The 17,577-nt window shown below is 37.4% G+C and overlaps 1 protein-coding gene across 1 annotated transcript in view; it reads right to left on the reverse strand.

The window, feature by feature from the left end:
- Positions 1 to 17,577, reverse strand: part of LOC106534815 (adhesion G protein-coupled receptor B2) — a gene marked incomplete at its 3' end in the record, with an annotated part of 49,145 nt that overhangs the window by 29,456 nt on the left and 2,112 nt on the right. The window contains 1 exon segment of the mRNA XM_014031579.1: positions 2,988 to 3,891. Within this exon segment, the coding sequence (XP_013887033.1) occupies positions 2,988 to 3,876 (889 nt within the window).

Genomic DNA, 17,577 nt, shown 5'->3' on the forward strand with positions numbered 1-17,577 from the left:
TAATAATAATAATAATAATAATAATAATAAGTCTAATTTGTGCTAACTGGACTAAATTGTTTTTTCCCTCTGTATTACAAAGTATTTGCTTCGTAGTGCATGCACTGATCTGAAGCAAAAAAAAACAGTTTGTACTAATTTTATATATTTACATATATTTAAGTTGTAACAGACAAAAATTCAAGTTGATCAATTCATGCTGGTTACATGTTTTGATGAAAGTAAAGTAAAAAAAGAGATTGATACTAAGTGATATCTATGATGCACTGAGAATTTTCAGGACTGTCAGAAGACCTCAGCTCCTTTTCAGACATAATCTGCAAGTTATCAACATAAAACAAAGCAGCCACTGTACCATTTTAGTAATACACATAAACTTAAGGTTAAAACATAGTTGGCATGTGCTCAGTTGTATGCTTGCATGCCTCAATTCGGCATTTATTGAATCAGATGAGAGCTAACAATTCTGTTTGGTAAATTGACCCCATTTTACAAACATGCATCAGCTTGACCTGGTGAAAACCTCTGTTGTGGGACCAGTCAATATCAGTTAATAAACTTTTACCTTCCCACTCGCCTTGGTACATTTATATCATTGTACGCAATAACGTATGTATTAGGTTTGGCTGGAGAGGATGTGAAATAAAATAAAAATCTCAAACTTTACTGTTTCAAAAAATATATGACCATCTGCTAATCAACGTGTAAGAAAATGAGTCAAAAAGCCAACAGTTTGAAAAGAGAACTGACTTGATATCATCAAAACACTAAGGGCGTTGCCTTTTCTGCCACAGAATTAAGCACGAGTCTGACCCAAAATGCGGACCAGGTCGGACCAAATTGATGTCCCTCTGTCTTTCTGTTCTAGAATAAACAACTGCAGTTGTTTTTGTTTAACACCGTAGTCAGAGTATAACATTTTATTTTTATTTATTTATTTATTTTGTTAACCACGAGGCAGATAAAAAGAAGACCTGGACAACATTTGCACATTCACATACTCGATAGGACCTGACAAATAACTTCTGTTGCCCAACTTGCTAATTTAGCAATCGGCTTCTGCCGGCTTAATTAAAGGCACAGTGTGTAGGATTTGTTGTTTTCAGTGACATCTAGTGGTTGAGTGGTTGAATCATCCTCCCTGGTACTCCCCCCACCCCCACCCCCCGCTTCCAAACGCAAAGGAGTTGCTACGGTGTCTCTCAGGTGTCAAAAACCTTTGATAATTCCAACCMCGATGTCTACCAGCAGCTTCAGGGCTAGTGATGTTTCAAGTGGTAAGATTATGAGCTTTAATAAGTAAAATTATCCCAGCTACATTTATATGTTTCCTTAGTGCTACTGTAAATATTATCTAAATGTTTTATGTAAGAAAAACAAGATAATGTAGCAAAGTCACAACTTCACTGTAGACGGATAAGGCTGGCAGAAAAATGATTTATCTCCATTGTCAGATTCATCCGTCAATATTACTGATAACAGAGGAAGAGACAGAGTATTATAACTAAAACCGTTTTTGACGCCGCCACCGCAGTTTGTCCTTCATGAGCCTTCGTAGACAAGATGGCGGCTGCCTGTAGAGGCGACCCGCGACCATGGAGATATAAACAGCTTTTTATAAGGTAAAAATAATAAAACAAGGTCTTTGTCTGCAATGATTAGACATGTTTTTGTTTTTATTATTGTCATTAGTGATTATATCAATTTTGGCTAAAAGAATAGACAAAATCCTACACACTGTGCCTTTAAAAAAATATATCGGGTTTACTTCAGGCTCGTACCTCTAATTAGATTTAATAAGTTGGGTTGGATCAGGCTTGGACACAACATCTATGGACTTGGGCTGGGTTTGATTTTTAGGGCCATTCTAAACTTTATTTAGAGTTACAAAAAAATAATAACTCTAAACCCTTGTGCCTTTTTTGCACCTTAATTTCTTCCCCTGTAAGGTTATTAGATGGTAATTTCAATCCCCAGTTGTACAAAATGAAGATAAAAATAACTTTCCTCTAAGCAAGACTGGAGTCTCCCTAGAATTCTCATGTTTTTTATAGTCAGGCCAAGTCTCTCAAACCAAATATGTTGGCTCCATGTGTCTATAGTTCCTTAAGGGTAAATTAACCATGCGTGTCATATTGCCAACTAAAAGATCAGCAACATCATATCACAGTATACAACAATTCATTCCTCCATTATTCAAAAGTAATTGCATTAGAAGAAATAACCTGGTGGCAGTAATGAAAGGAAATTAGCAAGAAAGCTTAAGTGCAAGCTCTTGTCATTTTTTTCTGTTTTGATAAAACATTTATCTGTAGCTTACAGCCACAAACAGATTAATATGGTATGCATTCATGCAAACATATGGAGAATAAATGGATTATCCGCTCCATGTTCAACTTATAACATTTACATATTTGTGCTTGGGTGTCACATCTGATTCTGTCTTAACTCTGTAAACAGATTATCTGGTACACACATAAAGTAAAACACACAATAATATACAGCCTGTGGACCAATTTCTTTGGAGACACACCTCTTGCCCACATGGGGGAATCTCTAAAATATAGATCAAAAGGCTGAATTTCTGTCAGGCAAAACAAATCTTTTGATGGAAGGTTTAAAAGGCTTCCTTTGAACTGCTTGAGTTTTTTTTTTTAATTAAAGGGCAACACGCAAAACAAACAAACAAACTAAAAAAATCAAATCATAAATTCTCTGTTATGCCGAGGATTGTGACCTCCCTGAGGTGGGATGAAAAGTCAAGATAACAAGAACAACCCTTCATGTCTATTTGTCACTCTAAGAGGAAAAAAACTCTTGAATTTAAGTAATGTAGTCCACCATGTGCATTGAACATGTATGCCATTACATGTTGTGTTACATTGCACACACAAATCTGTGCACAGAGAAGTGTTTTCATGTAGTTTAATACAACAACAGCAAAAGCAGCACTAAAAAACATCTCATTGTTCGAAATGTAGTCCTACCTTGTCGGACATCTCTGGGTGCTATGGCGATTGCATCGTTTGAATGAAGTTCTGTCACACAACAGTCGTCAGGAACCACTGAACCATTGCTGAAACTGTGTGGTGTCTCTGGGAGTAATGGAATAGGCGGTGCCATAATGTTGTGATTTGGACAAATACAGCCAGTCTGGGTCATCCCACAACCGTTCCCATCAGAAACCTCCCAGTCGCCATTATGATCCGTCCGCAAGCACTCCTCAAACCACCGGCAGAGCACGCCGCAGGTGAACTGGCTGGAGTTCTCGTTGTTTATGAGCAACACCTCGACCAGTCTCTGCTCCAACAATTCCTTGGCTACCCGAGGCTCGTTGGCAGCTGGATGTCTCGTTAGACACAGCTGGACAAAGTTTTTGTCAAACTGAAGGAAGGAGTAGGGCCTGTCTGAGTTGGTGTGGCTGCCGCAGAGATCGATTACTTCCTGATCCCTGGCTGTGGCCGTTTGTAAATGAAGAGGGCAGCTTTGATTTGCCTGGTGGTGGTCAAGGGAAAGGAGCATGGGGGAGTGTGTCTGGCAGATGACAGGATGACGAGAGAAACGGAGGTACAGGGAGTACTTGGTGGGATCTGGATTTTCCAGGGACCACGAACAACCAGGCGTTCTGGTGGGAAAGAGCTCCCTTAGGGAGAAAGAGCCGTAGAGCACCCCTGCTACGAGGCTGGAGCATGGAGAAGAGATGGGTGAGGGGCCCCCATCTGCCCTGGTGCTGGGAATGCTATTGGCAGCCCCATGGGCAGCCTCAGCTAGGGCAGAGAAAGGAGCTAGAGCGAGGGCAGACAGAGCAGCCAGGGCCCCAGCCAGAGCCAGGAGGAAGGACAGCACAGACAGACACACCCCACCAGCAGTGTTCATCCTATGACATTCGTCCTGTGGAGACAAAAAGAAGAAAAATCAAAAGATGTGGTGAGATTGGATTGGGCATTGAAACATGTTTGGAAACATTTTTTAAATATCTTTAATTAAACCTGACAAAACCAACGTGACTCGGACAAAAGACAAGACTTCATTATACCATCCAAGTTAATACAGAGGAATCTTGCCTGGCAGGAAAATGTTTTTAGAACTCGTTCTGTATCGCCTCAGAGGATAACAAAACCAACTTTGTGACAGCAGTTCTCCTGAAGTTCTTCAAACACACAGACACATACAAGAACTGTCAAAAACACAAACACATCCCTGCTGGGCTGGATTAAAAGGGTTGATGACTTGGCTGTTGAGACATGCACTGTGGGGCCTGCTCTACCCTTCCCTGCTGATATGTGCACACAAACACACACCGCATCCTGCTGAGCAGCTCCCCCAAGGTTCTGGCAAACTATTACCATCACTGACACAGTCAGGGTCCGCCAACAGCCTGATTTCGACTCACACAGCACACACACACACTGACGGAAATAAAGAAAACTGCATATACAATATTTTGCTTGAAACTACTTCAGCAGTCGCCGTGTCTGCTCGATCGCATGAGACTTTCAAGTGGCTCAGCAAAAATAAATAAATAAATAAATAAATAAATAAATAAATAAATAAATAAATAAATAAATAAAATATGATTTGAGAATGTTGCGTTGGAGATGGGAAAAGTTTGCCTTTTTGCATATATAGCTTTTTCAGCACGACAGTCACGTAGATATTTATTTTTATCTAAAATATGGTTATTATTTGAAATTCTATTCAGGTATTTTCACACCAATTTGAAACATCCTAATTGTAATTAAATAAACTGATTACAAAACAAGATTAATACTTTGATTTTGAGCTTTATTTACTGGTATGATTACATTATATATTCTGACATTTTTATCTAGATTGCCTGTTCTACATAAACTGACATCCCCTGAATGCTAAAATAAAGAAGCTAAGAAGACCTCGTTGTCATTAAGGACAATTCTCCTCTACTTTTTAAGGATTATTTCAGTCAGAAAAATTTAATTTAAAGACGCCTTTTGGAAGAAAGATAAAACCACTTTTAGGAACTACCACAAAAGGCCAATTATCTATTTTTATGTGTGCTAACAGGCTGAAATAACAATTGTTTTGGGAAATCACACTTAGGGAGGTATGGTGGGCTCAGTCCGTGGAACTATTGCCTCCAAGAAAAAAATGGTTGCTAGATCGAATTACAGCCAGAAACATTTCTGGGTAGAGTTTGCATGTTCACTCTGTGCACGTATGGGCTTTCTGTGGGTACTCCAAATTCCTCCCATAGACCAAAAAAATAAAAAAAAACATGAATTTTAGGTTGATTGGTAACTCTAAATCACCCCTAGATGTGAGTGAGAGAGTGACTGGTTGTTTGTCTCTATGTGGCCCTGTGATGAACTTGTGACCTGTCCAGGGTGTGCCCCTCGCACAGTCACTGCTAGATATGGGCACTGGGAACTTGAAAGGAAAAAACAGCTGATGACGAATGAACGGAATCACCTTTTCTCTTGGATAAAATGTTGTTGTTCTGACAGGAGTAGCTTCCTCTCAGGTGGCAGGCCATTGTGGTTCAAAATTGGTGAGCATGTGCTCTGACATCCTTAAGCCAATTTTTACTTACCTTTAAAAGCCTAATCAAAAAACAATCGAAAGTGATATCTTAAGATAAATTGTTTCACTTAAAAAAAGTTAATTGTTTTCAACCTTAAGGCTTTTCTATTGAGACGTTATAATCAAACCCTTTTTCTGCATTTTTTTTTTTTTTTGCATCAGCGTCACCCATTATTTATGACTTGTTTGTAGCATAATGGTAGGCACCAAGGTTATCAAACTTGTTATCCCCGCAAAGAGACCCATTTAAGGAAGGACATCCACGGCTTTACGACAACTTCCTCAAGGTCTAGAATAATGAAATATGGCGTGCTTTTTGGGGTTTATACAATTCTGCAAAGGCTCTGCATCATTGTGTGCTGGTACATAAGGTCCAGAAATGGACATCACCACGCCAAGAGGCTGAATATTTTACAGGCACTTTTGCTTTCACTGTAGGTGGATTAAATTGGAGTTGAAAGTGCCTGAAAGGCAGATGGGTGATCTGTGAGAAAGCTGGAGCGATGAGTGAGGAGACTTTGAGAAAGAAGTGGATTAAAAGCATCACAATTATACATAAATGATAAAAAATATGTAGATGATTTGCAACACTCAGCAAGAAAATGATTCGTCTGCTTTGGGTTTAATTTTTTTATGATTCATAGCATTAATAAAACAGTTTATAATCAAAGACATTGGTATTTTAAACGTACATCCAACAAATGTGTAGAGTATATTTGTATTATTATGTTTTATACATATTTTAGGATAAAAATATTACTTCCAAACATATAATGTATCTTAACATATAACTGCAACTTACTTATTCTACTGTTTTATTTTATAGATGAAGACAAGAAGGCAAACAAAAATAACTGATATGTGAAACTGCTGCATTTACAATCAATATATATTATCTTACGCTATTTTAAGAGTCCCTTTACTGTTTGTGCAGAGATGCACAAGAATATTTTACTTTACTACTCTATATAGTATATACTATACTACTACTACTATTATACTATTAAAATATACTAGCAGTCAGTAAAGAAATGCATGTCTTCCAATACCTCGCCAGCTAAAATTTTTATCTTTCTTTTTTTTTTTACTTTTAAATCTTACATGATTTGCTATGTTTTGAAGATGACTCAAGCTCTATCACACAAGTTTGTAGCTTGATATATGTAAAAAAAAACTGAGATTTAGCCCTGTTTGTATTAGCTAAAAGTGATTAGCTTTGGCAGCTATCTTGAAGGTTGACTTGAAACATTATTCACTTGGTGCATATTCAGATATACGACGGAGTATTAGGGCCATGCAACAAGATTTTTTAAAATTACGAGTTTAAAGTCATAATATTACGAGTTTAAAGACATAATATTAGGAGAAAAAAGTCATAATATGTAGCCTTTACATGAAAAAGCATGCTTATCACTGCATTCAAATGAGGAATATCGAGCAACTTGTCAAGTTGTTCTTTAGTATTGCTATAAGTAAATAGTTAATCTTTTAGCACATTGTCATCAAATTATCAGTAGCAGGACTTGGAAACTGTGCAAACGACTATGTCAAATTGAAGCTATATTGTAATTAATGGATGCATTGATGGATTTAGTAGTCACATAGCTAATTAGGATGAAAGCATATTATACTAACAGTGACCTGAGTCATCATGGACTACTTTATAAACACAGACACACATGGCTGTACACAGCAGGTGCGGGGAAAATAAGGAGGAAATGAGGAACAGGAAATAGACACTGTTGAGGATTGTAGCAGTACTTGTAGGAGCTGGGATAAAAGGTCAGAATAAGGGTCGTATAAACATCTGGTAAGAACATTCTGTAAAAGTTGAGCTCATCAAACAGTCTACAAATATATTTAATAAGTGTGTATTGGGTGGGCTTAAATTTCCATCCCAATTCTTGGAAGTGACCACCCTTCCTGGTTACATAGAATTTCTGTTATGAAAACAGTTTGGGTATAAAAGGGTCTGGTTTCGAAATACGTCAGTTCAGTTTGGATGTTTCTGTCGGTTGCATTGATCTGGTGAACTAAATAAAATCCCTCGTTGGCTGGCCAAAAGTGACGTCTCCTCATCTTTATTTCATCTTGATAACAGAGAACAATCTGCCACTTCAACACGTCATGATTATGACATTTTTTCTCGTAATATTACAACTTTAATCTCATAAAATTATGACTTTAATCTCGTAATACAATGACTTCATTCTCGTAAAATCATAACTTTAATCTCGTGATATGATGACTTTAATCTCGTAATATTATAACTTTATACTCATAAAATTATGACTTTGATCTCGTAATAATAATTAAAAAAATCTTGTGTGGCCCTAATACTCCGTCGTACAGAAATCACTTTTTGAGAGCTTTATTAAAAAACATCTTCTGGTTTATAAGATATTTGGGAAACAAACACACATAGGGATAATCAATCATGTTATCACCCAGCTTTCAAGGCATCAAACAAAAATCAAATTACATGCATGACATTTTTTTAAGTGTCCTAGTTTCTGTGAGTTTGCAGGGAGGGTTAATGTGGCATGTTGTGAAGTATGCTGAGGACAACATGTCAAATAGCATCATTGTGTTACAGACCCAGTCCTCCATGTATGTTCTACTTTCAAACAATCACAGTGTGACAACATCGTGCAGACTGCAGCACAGCCGGTGATATGTCACTAACAATGCAGAACAAAAGCCTTAAATACAAAGTTATTCCATACGACAACATGCGTTTCTGGTTCCTGGGCATTTGTTGCACCAAGTGTCAAGGTGCATTCTATAACAGACTTTTAGACTGTAGCTACTATAGGCTGTGCCATGCGTGCACAGAAGAAAAAAAAATACACACATTTTACGGATGAAAAGAAGTCAAAAGCGTTAAGCAAATTGTTTTTGGGACAATGAACAATGAATATTCATAGAGTCACAGTCTGTGTAAGAGTAGGCCCTAAAGTGCTGTCTTCATGAGGGCATTCTGTCCCACTTCGCTTTAAAACAGCACTTCACTGTGGGCACCCATAAATATTCATCAGCGTTGATGTCTTCTTTCCCCCTTCCACCTTGACATTAATGTGATCACCAAGGATGGCACGATATGTATATCCCTCATTCTCTGTCTCATTTTGCTTTCCCTGTCTTCTTGTCTTTGTCTTCATCTCTTAAAGCTGCGCGGTGGCAACTCAGCAAGTCTTATTATTATCCCCATCTCAAAACTCATGTAAGACACAGCAGCACTGGGACACTATTAAAATAGTGGCACAGAAAGTATCATTCTGTTCAGTAAAGATATTTTGCATTTTGTATTCAGCATCAGATTTGAATGTTGTCTCAAAAGCTTCTGTTTCTTCTTAGTTTCACGGCAGGTAGGATGTTTTTTTTTTCCTCTCCTTTATTTTTCTGCATGAGGTAACACATAAATTACGTTATTTTAATGTGAGCTTACTCTTCAATATATTTTGTCATTTTGACTAGAATAGTAGATAAAATATAGCACAAATTAGGTTTCATGTTTTTTTTTTTTTTTCTGATGGTGTCAAATGTGAAGACGTGAGAACACAAACTGTAGGAGAGGAGTGTGTATCCAAACCTTTTTCTTCAGTAAATTTGAAAGGCTGGTTCAGCAGCAAATTAAACTTATAATCTAACCAAACTGGAACACAAGGAGGGGTATAAATACTTTGAAAGTTGATTACTAGATAAAGCTGAATACAAAGTTTAGAAAATTTAGAAGTAACTGAAAAAAATGCTGAGGAGATAAAAAAAAATACCCCCCCACACACACACAAACAAAAAAACTTAAAAAATATATTGTAATTTGATATAAATAAATATTTCAAATGAAATGTAAACTTCAAATTCATGATGAAACAAAATAAAAATAAATAAATTAAAGGTGAGCCGTTGCCTGTAAGTACGGAAGCCGAGAGCAGACATTTTGACGCTGATCATTTTTTTCCCACATGGTTTTCTTCTCCTCGAGATAACAAGCTGTGGTTTTCCTCTTGTGTGTCAATCGGTAACCACAGAGAGCAGGTCACCGATTGAGTTTACTACCATAACACAGGCTGAAATGTACAGTTTGTCTTGTACAGATAACTTTCACATGAGCCCTCGTCATTTAAAGAGTAACTTACCGCAAAATTTACTTTTTTTAGCTGATAAACTGTCTAGAATGTGTCTAAAATGTTATATAGTAATGTTTCTGTGCTAATTTTGATGTTTTTGTGCGTATTTGTTCAAATCTGTAATATTTGATCTAAAAATGTCTTTTTGCTGCTTATATGGGTGGAGCAGTGGTACTGAAGGCTAATTTGCATATTGGTTAACGGCTCTCCACGATGACATGTCTTCTCCACGGTTTCGTCACAGCAGCTGTGTTCTGGTATAAAAGCCTCTCTCTAAGACACGCCCCTGCAGCAGTCAGAGGGTGGAACAGTTAGCAAGCTTAGCATGATCGTCTGTTGACCTTTAGCCTCGGGTGGGGAGAGCTGACTGCTGCGCTTCTGTCTCTCTGTCTCTGTCTCTCTCCACACACACGCGCACACACACACACACACACACACACACACACAAAGCAGTAGTCCTGCACAGCGGGAGGGGAGGAGGGGAAAGAAAGGCAGTGGGGCAGCTTCAGCCTGAACCCACACATGTCACCTTGTACAGATTGTCTGTAAATTATGAGGATTTTACATCATTTTGCAGGTATACGGACGTATAGAGCAATCTCACGGATTTTTTTCAAATCTTACGGATATATTAAAAACCTCATTTTCAAATTTATCTAACATGTCAGAACCTATAGGATGATTTATAAAACAATAAATAACATCAAACAGCCATCCTCCAACGTGTTCTGCCGCTAGAAATAAGTTACTTTTTCCTCTCTCCTTTCCTCCTGCTTTACAGCAGGAGCTTTCATGTCCGCAGCTGACACCCCCCCCCCCACACCCACCGCGCGGGTGCAAGTTGTATGGATTTTTTTGCAAAATTTATGGATTTTTAGGGCTGTTTTTATACAGATAAACGTCCAAAGAGGTTGAAATGTATGCGAATGGGACCGAACTTTAGTCAAACAAGACCCAACACTTTTATTCCTGATTTAAACTAGCAATCTTGTGAGCAGCTGCAGCTGTATGCTTTTATTTTTTCTGTCAGGCTGTCGGAGCGCTCCACCTCCTCTGTCCGGTGCTGGTGTGGGGTGAAAATCCTCCACCTCAGACCATTTAGAGATGTAACTATCTGCTATACTGTGGTCACTCTCCATGTAGCATCAATTATGCTAATGCTAGCTGCCTGTCACGTCCTCTGGTCCTGGCCACACCTCTGCTCTCTAACCCCCCTCCCCTACCCACTTTGATGCATTTTTCAAATTTCGCCTTGGGGCGGAGTTATCTTTTCACAGGGGGGTAAGATACACTTTAAGGAGACGGCTGGCCTGACTGCAGCTCAACGTGTGTTTACACTTAAGTGATCCTGTTGATATAATAAACTGTATCAATGACCAAAAGACGCTCATCGTTATTTTGTGATACCGGCATATGTCGTTATAACAGTACACCGTGAAAAAAATATCAGGAAAAAAATCCGCTCTCAGTTATAGAGCTCAGTTTTTGTTTGCTAGTGGTGCACAGCCAAGGAGATGAGGAACATAATGTTTCATGTTTAGTTGAAGTTAAACACAAAACAGCAAAGTTAATTAGAGCTGGCCCTTTGTGGCCCTCAGTTAAAATGAATTTGACACCACTGATCTAAGGGATGAATTTTTTTATACTGAATGATTGTAAGAAATAACAAAAAAAGACAAAGATACAAGTATTTGTTGAAGGAAACTATACTGCTTTCAGCAATGCATGTTGAAATTTTAAATACAGATTTCATGTGCTCATGTGTTGGAGGTGACACTGCTACCACCACGCTGAATTCTAGCTCAAATGTGTAACCTTTACATTTAAATTTATTGTTATAACACTCTTTGTGTTTGCTACGATTTTTAGCTTTGGCGAGCTTCATAAAATTGGGTGGTCTTCAATAATGAAGTGGTTACTTTCTGAGAATTTCATTAAAATCTACCCAGTTGTTTGTAATACATTTTCTTAACAGATAGAGAAACAAATACACAAATACAAATTGTTACATCATTGTCTGCCCATCCTGGTGCCAATGATTAAATATACAATAGAAAAGTCTTAAAGCAAAGAGCTAAATGAGAAACTATTGGAGAGTAAATCCATGTAGAAAAACTACAAAATAAATTAATAAATAAATAAAATTTCCACAATCATGACAGATGGTAGGAGCAACAGGAATCTATCATCATTTACAATATGTTCTAGGTGCCTGTTTTTGCCAATTCCATTACCTTGGTACAAGTTAAAAGCTAATCCAGCTTCTGAAATGTCACTGCGACAAGCTGCAAACCACAGACTCCCTAAAAATATCAGAATTCTAAATGACGTGTTGTGTTTTATAAAGCATAAACTTGAAAGAGATCTACAGAATAAGTTAAAGTGTGCAGCGCAGACTGGGAGCAATATAATACTGCAATGTGTTTATCACACTCATAATTCCTTGCACTTAATTTCGCTTCTGTGAAGCAAAAGGTTTTCTTCCTCAGTTTGGATTGTCTTCTTTGCAGTTATATTTGGACTTTTGTTTCTATGCTAAAAGCGGTCTGAAGTGCACATTTTTCTAACGGGTGAATCCCACGAGGCGCTCTTCAAGAAAAGATATCCAGGCGCTGAACCACAAATAATCTTCAAGAAAACTTTTCTTGTTCTGGCAGAATAATAGAGTGGAGCAGGTTGTGGGGAGCCGACCAAACAATATCCATTGTGGTGTGTTTGGAAATGTGTTTTGACTAAGAATCGTGATTTTCTACCTTCTTATCTGTGTCTCCCTTTCTTTCAGTTTCACCGATTTCCACCTAATCTCATTTTCTTCGTGCAAACAGTGAACCAGGGTGAAGACTGTGTGATTCACCGATGTGTGTTCTCTCATTTGCAACTTTCAGCAAAGATCATCACATGGCCCTTATGGGTCTGCCACTCTCATGTTCTTAAACAGACCAATCCAAGAGCATTTGCACTTAGAGGCAAACACGTCTCCGATTTTTTGATGTTCACACTAAATTATCAAAGATTCAATCTGTATTATTTTGACAAATATCTCTGATAGTCAATAACAAATCATGAAACATTCCTTGTTCTGTTCCTGGCCTCTATAAGGAATATCAACTCCTCTTATCTTAAACTGCAACACCTCAGAGATCTCAGCATCCCACAAAATCAAACATCTACACATTCACAGTCACTGCTTTTGGTCGTTTTGTCTTGATAAGACTGTCTGTCTGTAAACCATTATGGAAAGAAAAAAAAATGCATATATAAATTAATAACATGGTTAATCTGATTTCGTATGGTTGACATTTAAGTAGTCAGTAGCCGCTCTTTATATCAAGCTCACTCCGGCACAAAATCAAGTGTAGCAGTTTTCACGTTGTCTTATCGTTTTTTCCACAAACGGCAGACAAGACGAGGGGATCTCATGCTGTGAAAGGAGACGGCGGCTCCAAACCTCTCGATCAAAGGAAAGGGCATTTATTTAGTCTCCCAGCCGTGACGCTTGTGATGTACACTCACGAACCACTTAGCACATACGTTAAACTGACAGGAGGTCAGGACTGACTGAAGCAAACAGCATAAATCATCAAAGTATGTCATGAATCTAAATGAAAAAATAACAAATGGTTTACATAAATGATGATATACCTTTATATACACGGACATGGAAGGTTGCCGGATCAGTCTTTGTAAGACTGAAATAAAGTTTCTGGAGGAAAAAAGATGTATTTGTATCAAATGGAAGTCTAGCAGTTAAACCACTGTATTATCATGACAGACCACTTAATTATATACATGTGCTGGTCATAAAATTAGAATATCATGAAAAAGTAGATTTATTTCAGTAATTCCATTTAAAAAGTGAAACTTGTATATTATATTCATACATTACATACAAACTCATATATTTCAAATGTTTATTTCATTTAATTTTGATGATTACAAATGACAACAAATGAAAATCTCAAATTCAGCATATCAGAAAATTAGAATATTACTGAAGACCAATAAAAACAAAGGATTTATAGAAATGTTGGCCAAATGAAAAGTATGAACATGAAAAGTATGAGCATGTACAGCACTCAGTATTTAGTTGGGGCTCATTTGGCCTGTATTACTGCAGCAATGCGGCGTGGCATGGAGTCGATCAGTCTGTGGCACTGCTCAGGTGTTATGATAGCCCAGGTTGCTCTAATAGTGGCTTTTAGCTCTTCTGAATTGTTGGGTCTGGTGTATTGCATCTTCTTCTTCACAATACCCCATAGATTTTCTATGGGGTTAAGGTCAGGAGAGTTTGCTGGCCAATTAAGAACAGGGATACCATGGTCCTTCAACCAGGTGCTGGTAGCTTTGGCACTGTGTGCAGGTGCCAAGTCCTGTTGGAAAATGAAATCTGCATCTCCAAAAAGTTGGTCAGCAGCAGGAAGCATGAAGTGCTCTAAAACTTCKTGGTATGTGGCTGCGTTGACCCTGGACCTCAGAAAACACAATGGACCAACACCAGCAGATGACATGGCCCCCCAAACCATCACTGACTGTGGAAACTTTACACTGGACTTCAAGCAACGTGGATGAAGTGCCTCTCTTCTTTTCCTCCAGACTCTGGGACCTTGATTTCCAAAGGAAATGCAAAATTTACTTTCATCGGAGAACATGACTTTGGACCACTCACCAGCAGTCCAGTCCTGTTWCTCTGTAGCCCAGGCAAGACGCTTCTGACGCTGTCTGTGGTTCAAGAGTGGCTTGACACAAGGAATGCGACAGCAGAAACCCATGTCTTTCATACGTCTGTGTGTGGTGGTTCTTGAAGCACTCACTCCAACTGCAGTCCACTCRTTGTGAATCTCCCCCACATTTTTGAATGGGTTTTGTTTCACAATCCTCTCCAGGGTGCGGTTATCTCTCTTGCTTGTACATTTTTTTCGACCACATCTTTTCCTTCCCTTCGCCTCTCTATTAATGTGCTTGGACACAGAGCTCTGTGAACAGCCAGCCTCTTTAGCGATGACCTTTTGTGTCTTGCCCTCCTTGTGCAAGGTGTCGATGGTCGTCTTTTGGAGAACTGTCAAGTCAGCAGTCTTCCCCATGATTGTGTAGCCTATAGAACTAGACTGAAAGACCATTTAAAGGCCTTTGCAGGTGGTTTGAGTTAATTAGCTGATTAGAGTGTGGTACCAGGTGCCATCCATTTTGAACCTTTTCACAAGATTCTAATTTTCTGATATGCTGAATTTGAGATTTTCATTTGTTGTCATTTGTAATCATCAAAATTAAACGAAATAAACATTTGAAATATATGAGTTTGTATGTAATGTATGAATATAATATACAAGTTTCACTTTTTAAATGGAATTACTGAAATAAATCTACTTTTTCATGATATTCTAATTTTATGACCAGCACCTGTATGCATTTTTTTACTATTCTAAATATACCCATAAATACTAAACACAATTTGTCAACATTTACTAATGAACATGCTACAGTGCCTAGTCTCACCATATAAATACTTAAAAGAACATTTTAAAATCTTTAGAAAGTATTAGAAACAATTTATTTTGTTTTTCTCTTATTGTTAAACACATTCCTAAATCTAATTTAATAACTTACTTTATATTTAATTACTAAACCTAATGTCCAGATCCTAAGCTTTATTTGCAGCTCACATTATACTCATAAAACTAAGTCTTGATGGGGTCTTAGACCAGTGGTAGCCAAAATATTTCTCTCAAATTCCCCATTTCTTATTTCCAAGCCAAGAACCACCCCCCACTAAATAAATAAATCAATCAATCAATCAATCAATCAATCAATCAATCACTTGTTATAGTCTAAATAATTCACGAAAAAGTTACAGATTTTTTTATTCAAATGGACTTGTTTCATTTTCATACGAACAATATTTTCACAACCTATGAGTAGACAAGGTTATTAGTTCCTCCTGTGCCCACTGGCATGCACCACTTAGAGCCCCTCAAGCTATTCTTACAGCTTATCTCATTTTTACCAGGTCCAGGAATGGCGGAAACTTACAACTCCAAACTCATGTACATCCCAGAACAGTTGCTAAACCACAGAACACAGCAGATTGAAGCAACACTTCCAACACAAACAGAGGGAAAGTGACTAAAATATTTGGTGAAAACAATTGTAACACTGCATCTTAACAAAACAATTAGGGTTTTGAATATAATATACAAAACCATAGCACAAAGCAATAGACAACACCTCAGCCAATATCCACTGAGCCGCAATGATAAACTCCAGTCAGGCAAAAAGAAAAAAAAATCTGTAAATATTTTAATCAGTAGCTCTGTGTTTATGAAGTACTTTGTGTGCCACAAAGTTGTCAATAATTAGTGAATAAATAATTACAAGTCTCGTGGTTATTTCAACAAAACAGGCTCACCAGCTGTGTTTTTTTTCTGATGACATTCATGCATGTTCAGTAAATTACAAATTGATCCGTTTTCCTCTTGCAAACCCAGGACAGTAATGCTTTTTGAAACAGTCACGTTCATCACATGCATTTATTGGATTTATTGCATTTTTTTCAGACAGTGGCAAAACCATTTAATTTATATAATCTAGTTTCAGATATATATTTTTAGGACACAATACACGGAAAGTCTGGAACATCTTGATTTTGTTTTAACATCAAATGGGGTTTAAAACTGAGGATCCGTTCTGAAATTAAATATAAAACTATAAAAGCAAGCAAGTAAACAAAGAAAAAAAAACATAGACACACAGAGAGAACTTAAAAAAATGTATTTTAATGTGTTACTGGAAACTGACAACTCATTTTCAATCTGACGATACAACTTGAAAATGACCACGTATTATGTAACCACAGGGTTTTTAGTATTCCAGTTGTATGAAATAACCAAGTCCAAAAAGCACATTTAGCATTGTTGTCATACAATAATTATGCTTTTGTGTTATGAAGGTGGGACGGCGAAACACTGTCACATAACAACAACATCACAAGTTCACCTCCAGGCTTGCAGTGTGGTGTTTGCATGTTCACCCTGTGCATGTGTGTGTACTCTGGTTACCAAAAGCATACATACTTGGGAACTCCAAATTGTCCCTAAATGTGACTGAGAGTGTGGATGATTGGCTCAATTGTCTTTGTGTTGCCCTGTTATGAACTTGCAAACCTGTCCAGGGTGTACCCCATCTTTCACATAACAACTGCTGGAAAAATGACAAAAGCATTCCCACAACCCAAAGAGCAGGTAAAATAAAAATGTATAGATGCAAAGTCATAATGCTCTAAATATACTGCAGCTCGTGGTTTACAGTTATGCTTGGAAAAAAGGAATAATGTAGCCAATTATTGCACTGCAGCGGAGCTTTTAAATAACACCTCACTGGCATGCAGATAACTCAATAGGTTATAAACCAGATTTTAAATAATGACAAATGTTGTGTTGCATCGTAGATATTGATAATGATCCCAAATAATTTCACACGAGTGAGCAAACGACTGTTGGAGCAGAGGGGGAAATATAAGATGATGTTAAAACTTATTTGTTTCTTTGGCTTTCTTTACCTGGACACTTTTGTTTTCTGACTGTAGCTAATTCAAATCTTTCCTAATTATTATTATTTTTACCTAATTAGGTGTTGAAGCAATGTATGATATAGAAAGTACAGATAAAACTACTACTGTATTACTATAATGCCTCCAGACAAAATGTATCTGTCAAGAGCCAAAACAGTGCCAAACAGCTCCACATCCATTTAAACAGCAAGCTTTTTTTTACAAATTATTTTTACCTGCAGTCTGCTGCAAACATGTTCATCAGGTGTAGCTGGTGTGAGCTATTATCACTTATTTATTTATTTATTTATTTATTTATTTATTTATTTATTTATTTATTTATTT

Source organism: Austrofundulus limnaeus, unplaced genomic scaffold, assembly GCF_001266775.1.
Source record: "Austrofundulus limnaeus strain Quisiro unplaced genomic scaffold, Austrofundulus_limnaeus-1.0 Scaffold1274, whole genome shotgun sequence".
NCBI classification, from domain to species: Eukaryota; Metazoa; Chordata; class Actinopteri; order Cyprinodontiformes; family Rivulidae; genus Austrofundulus; species Austrofundulus limnaeus.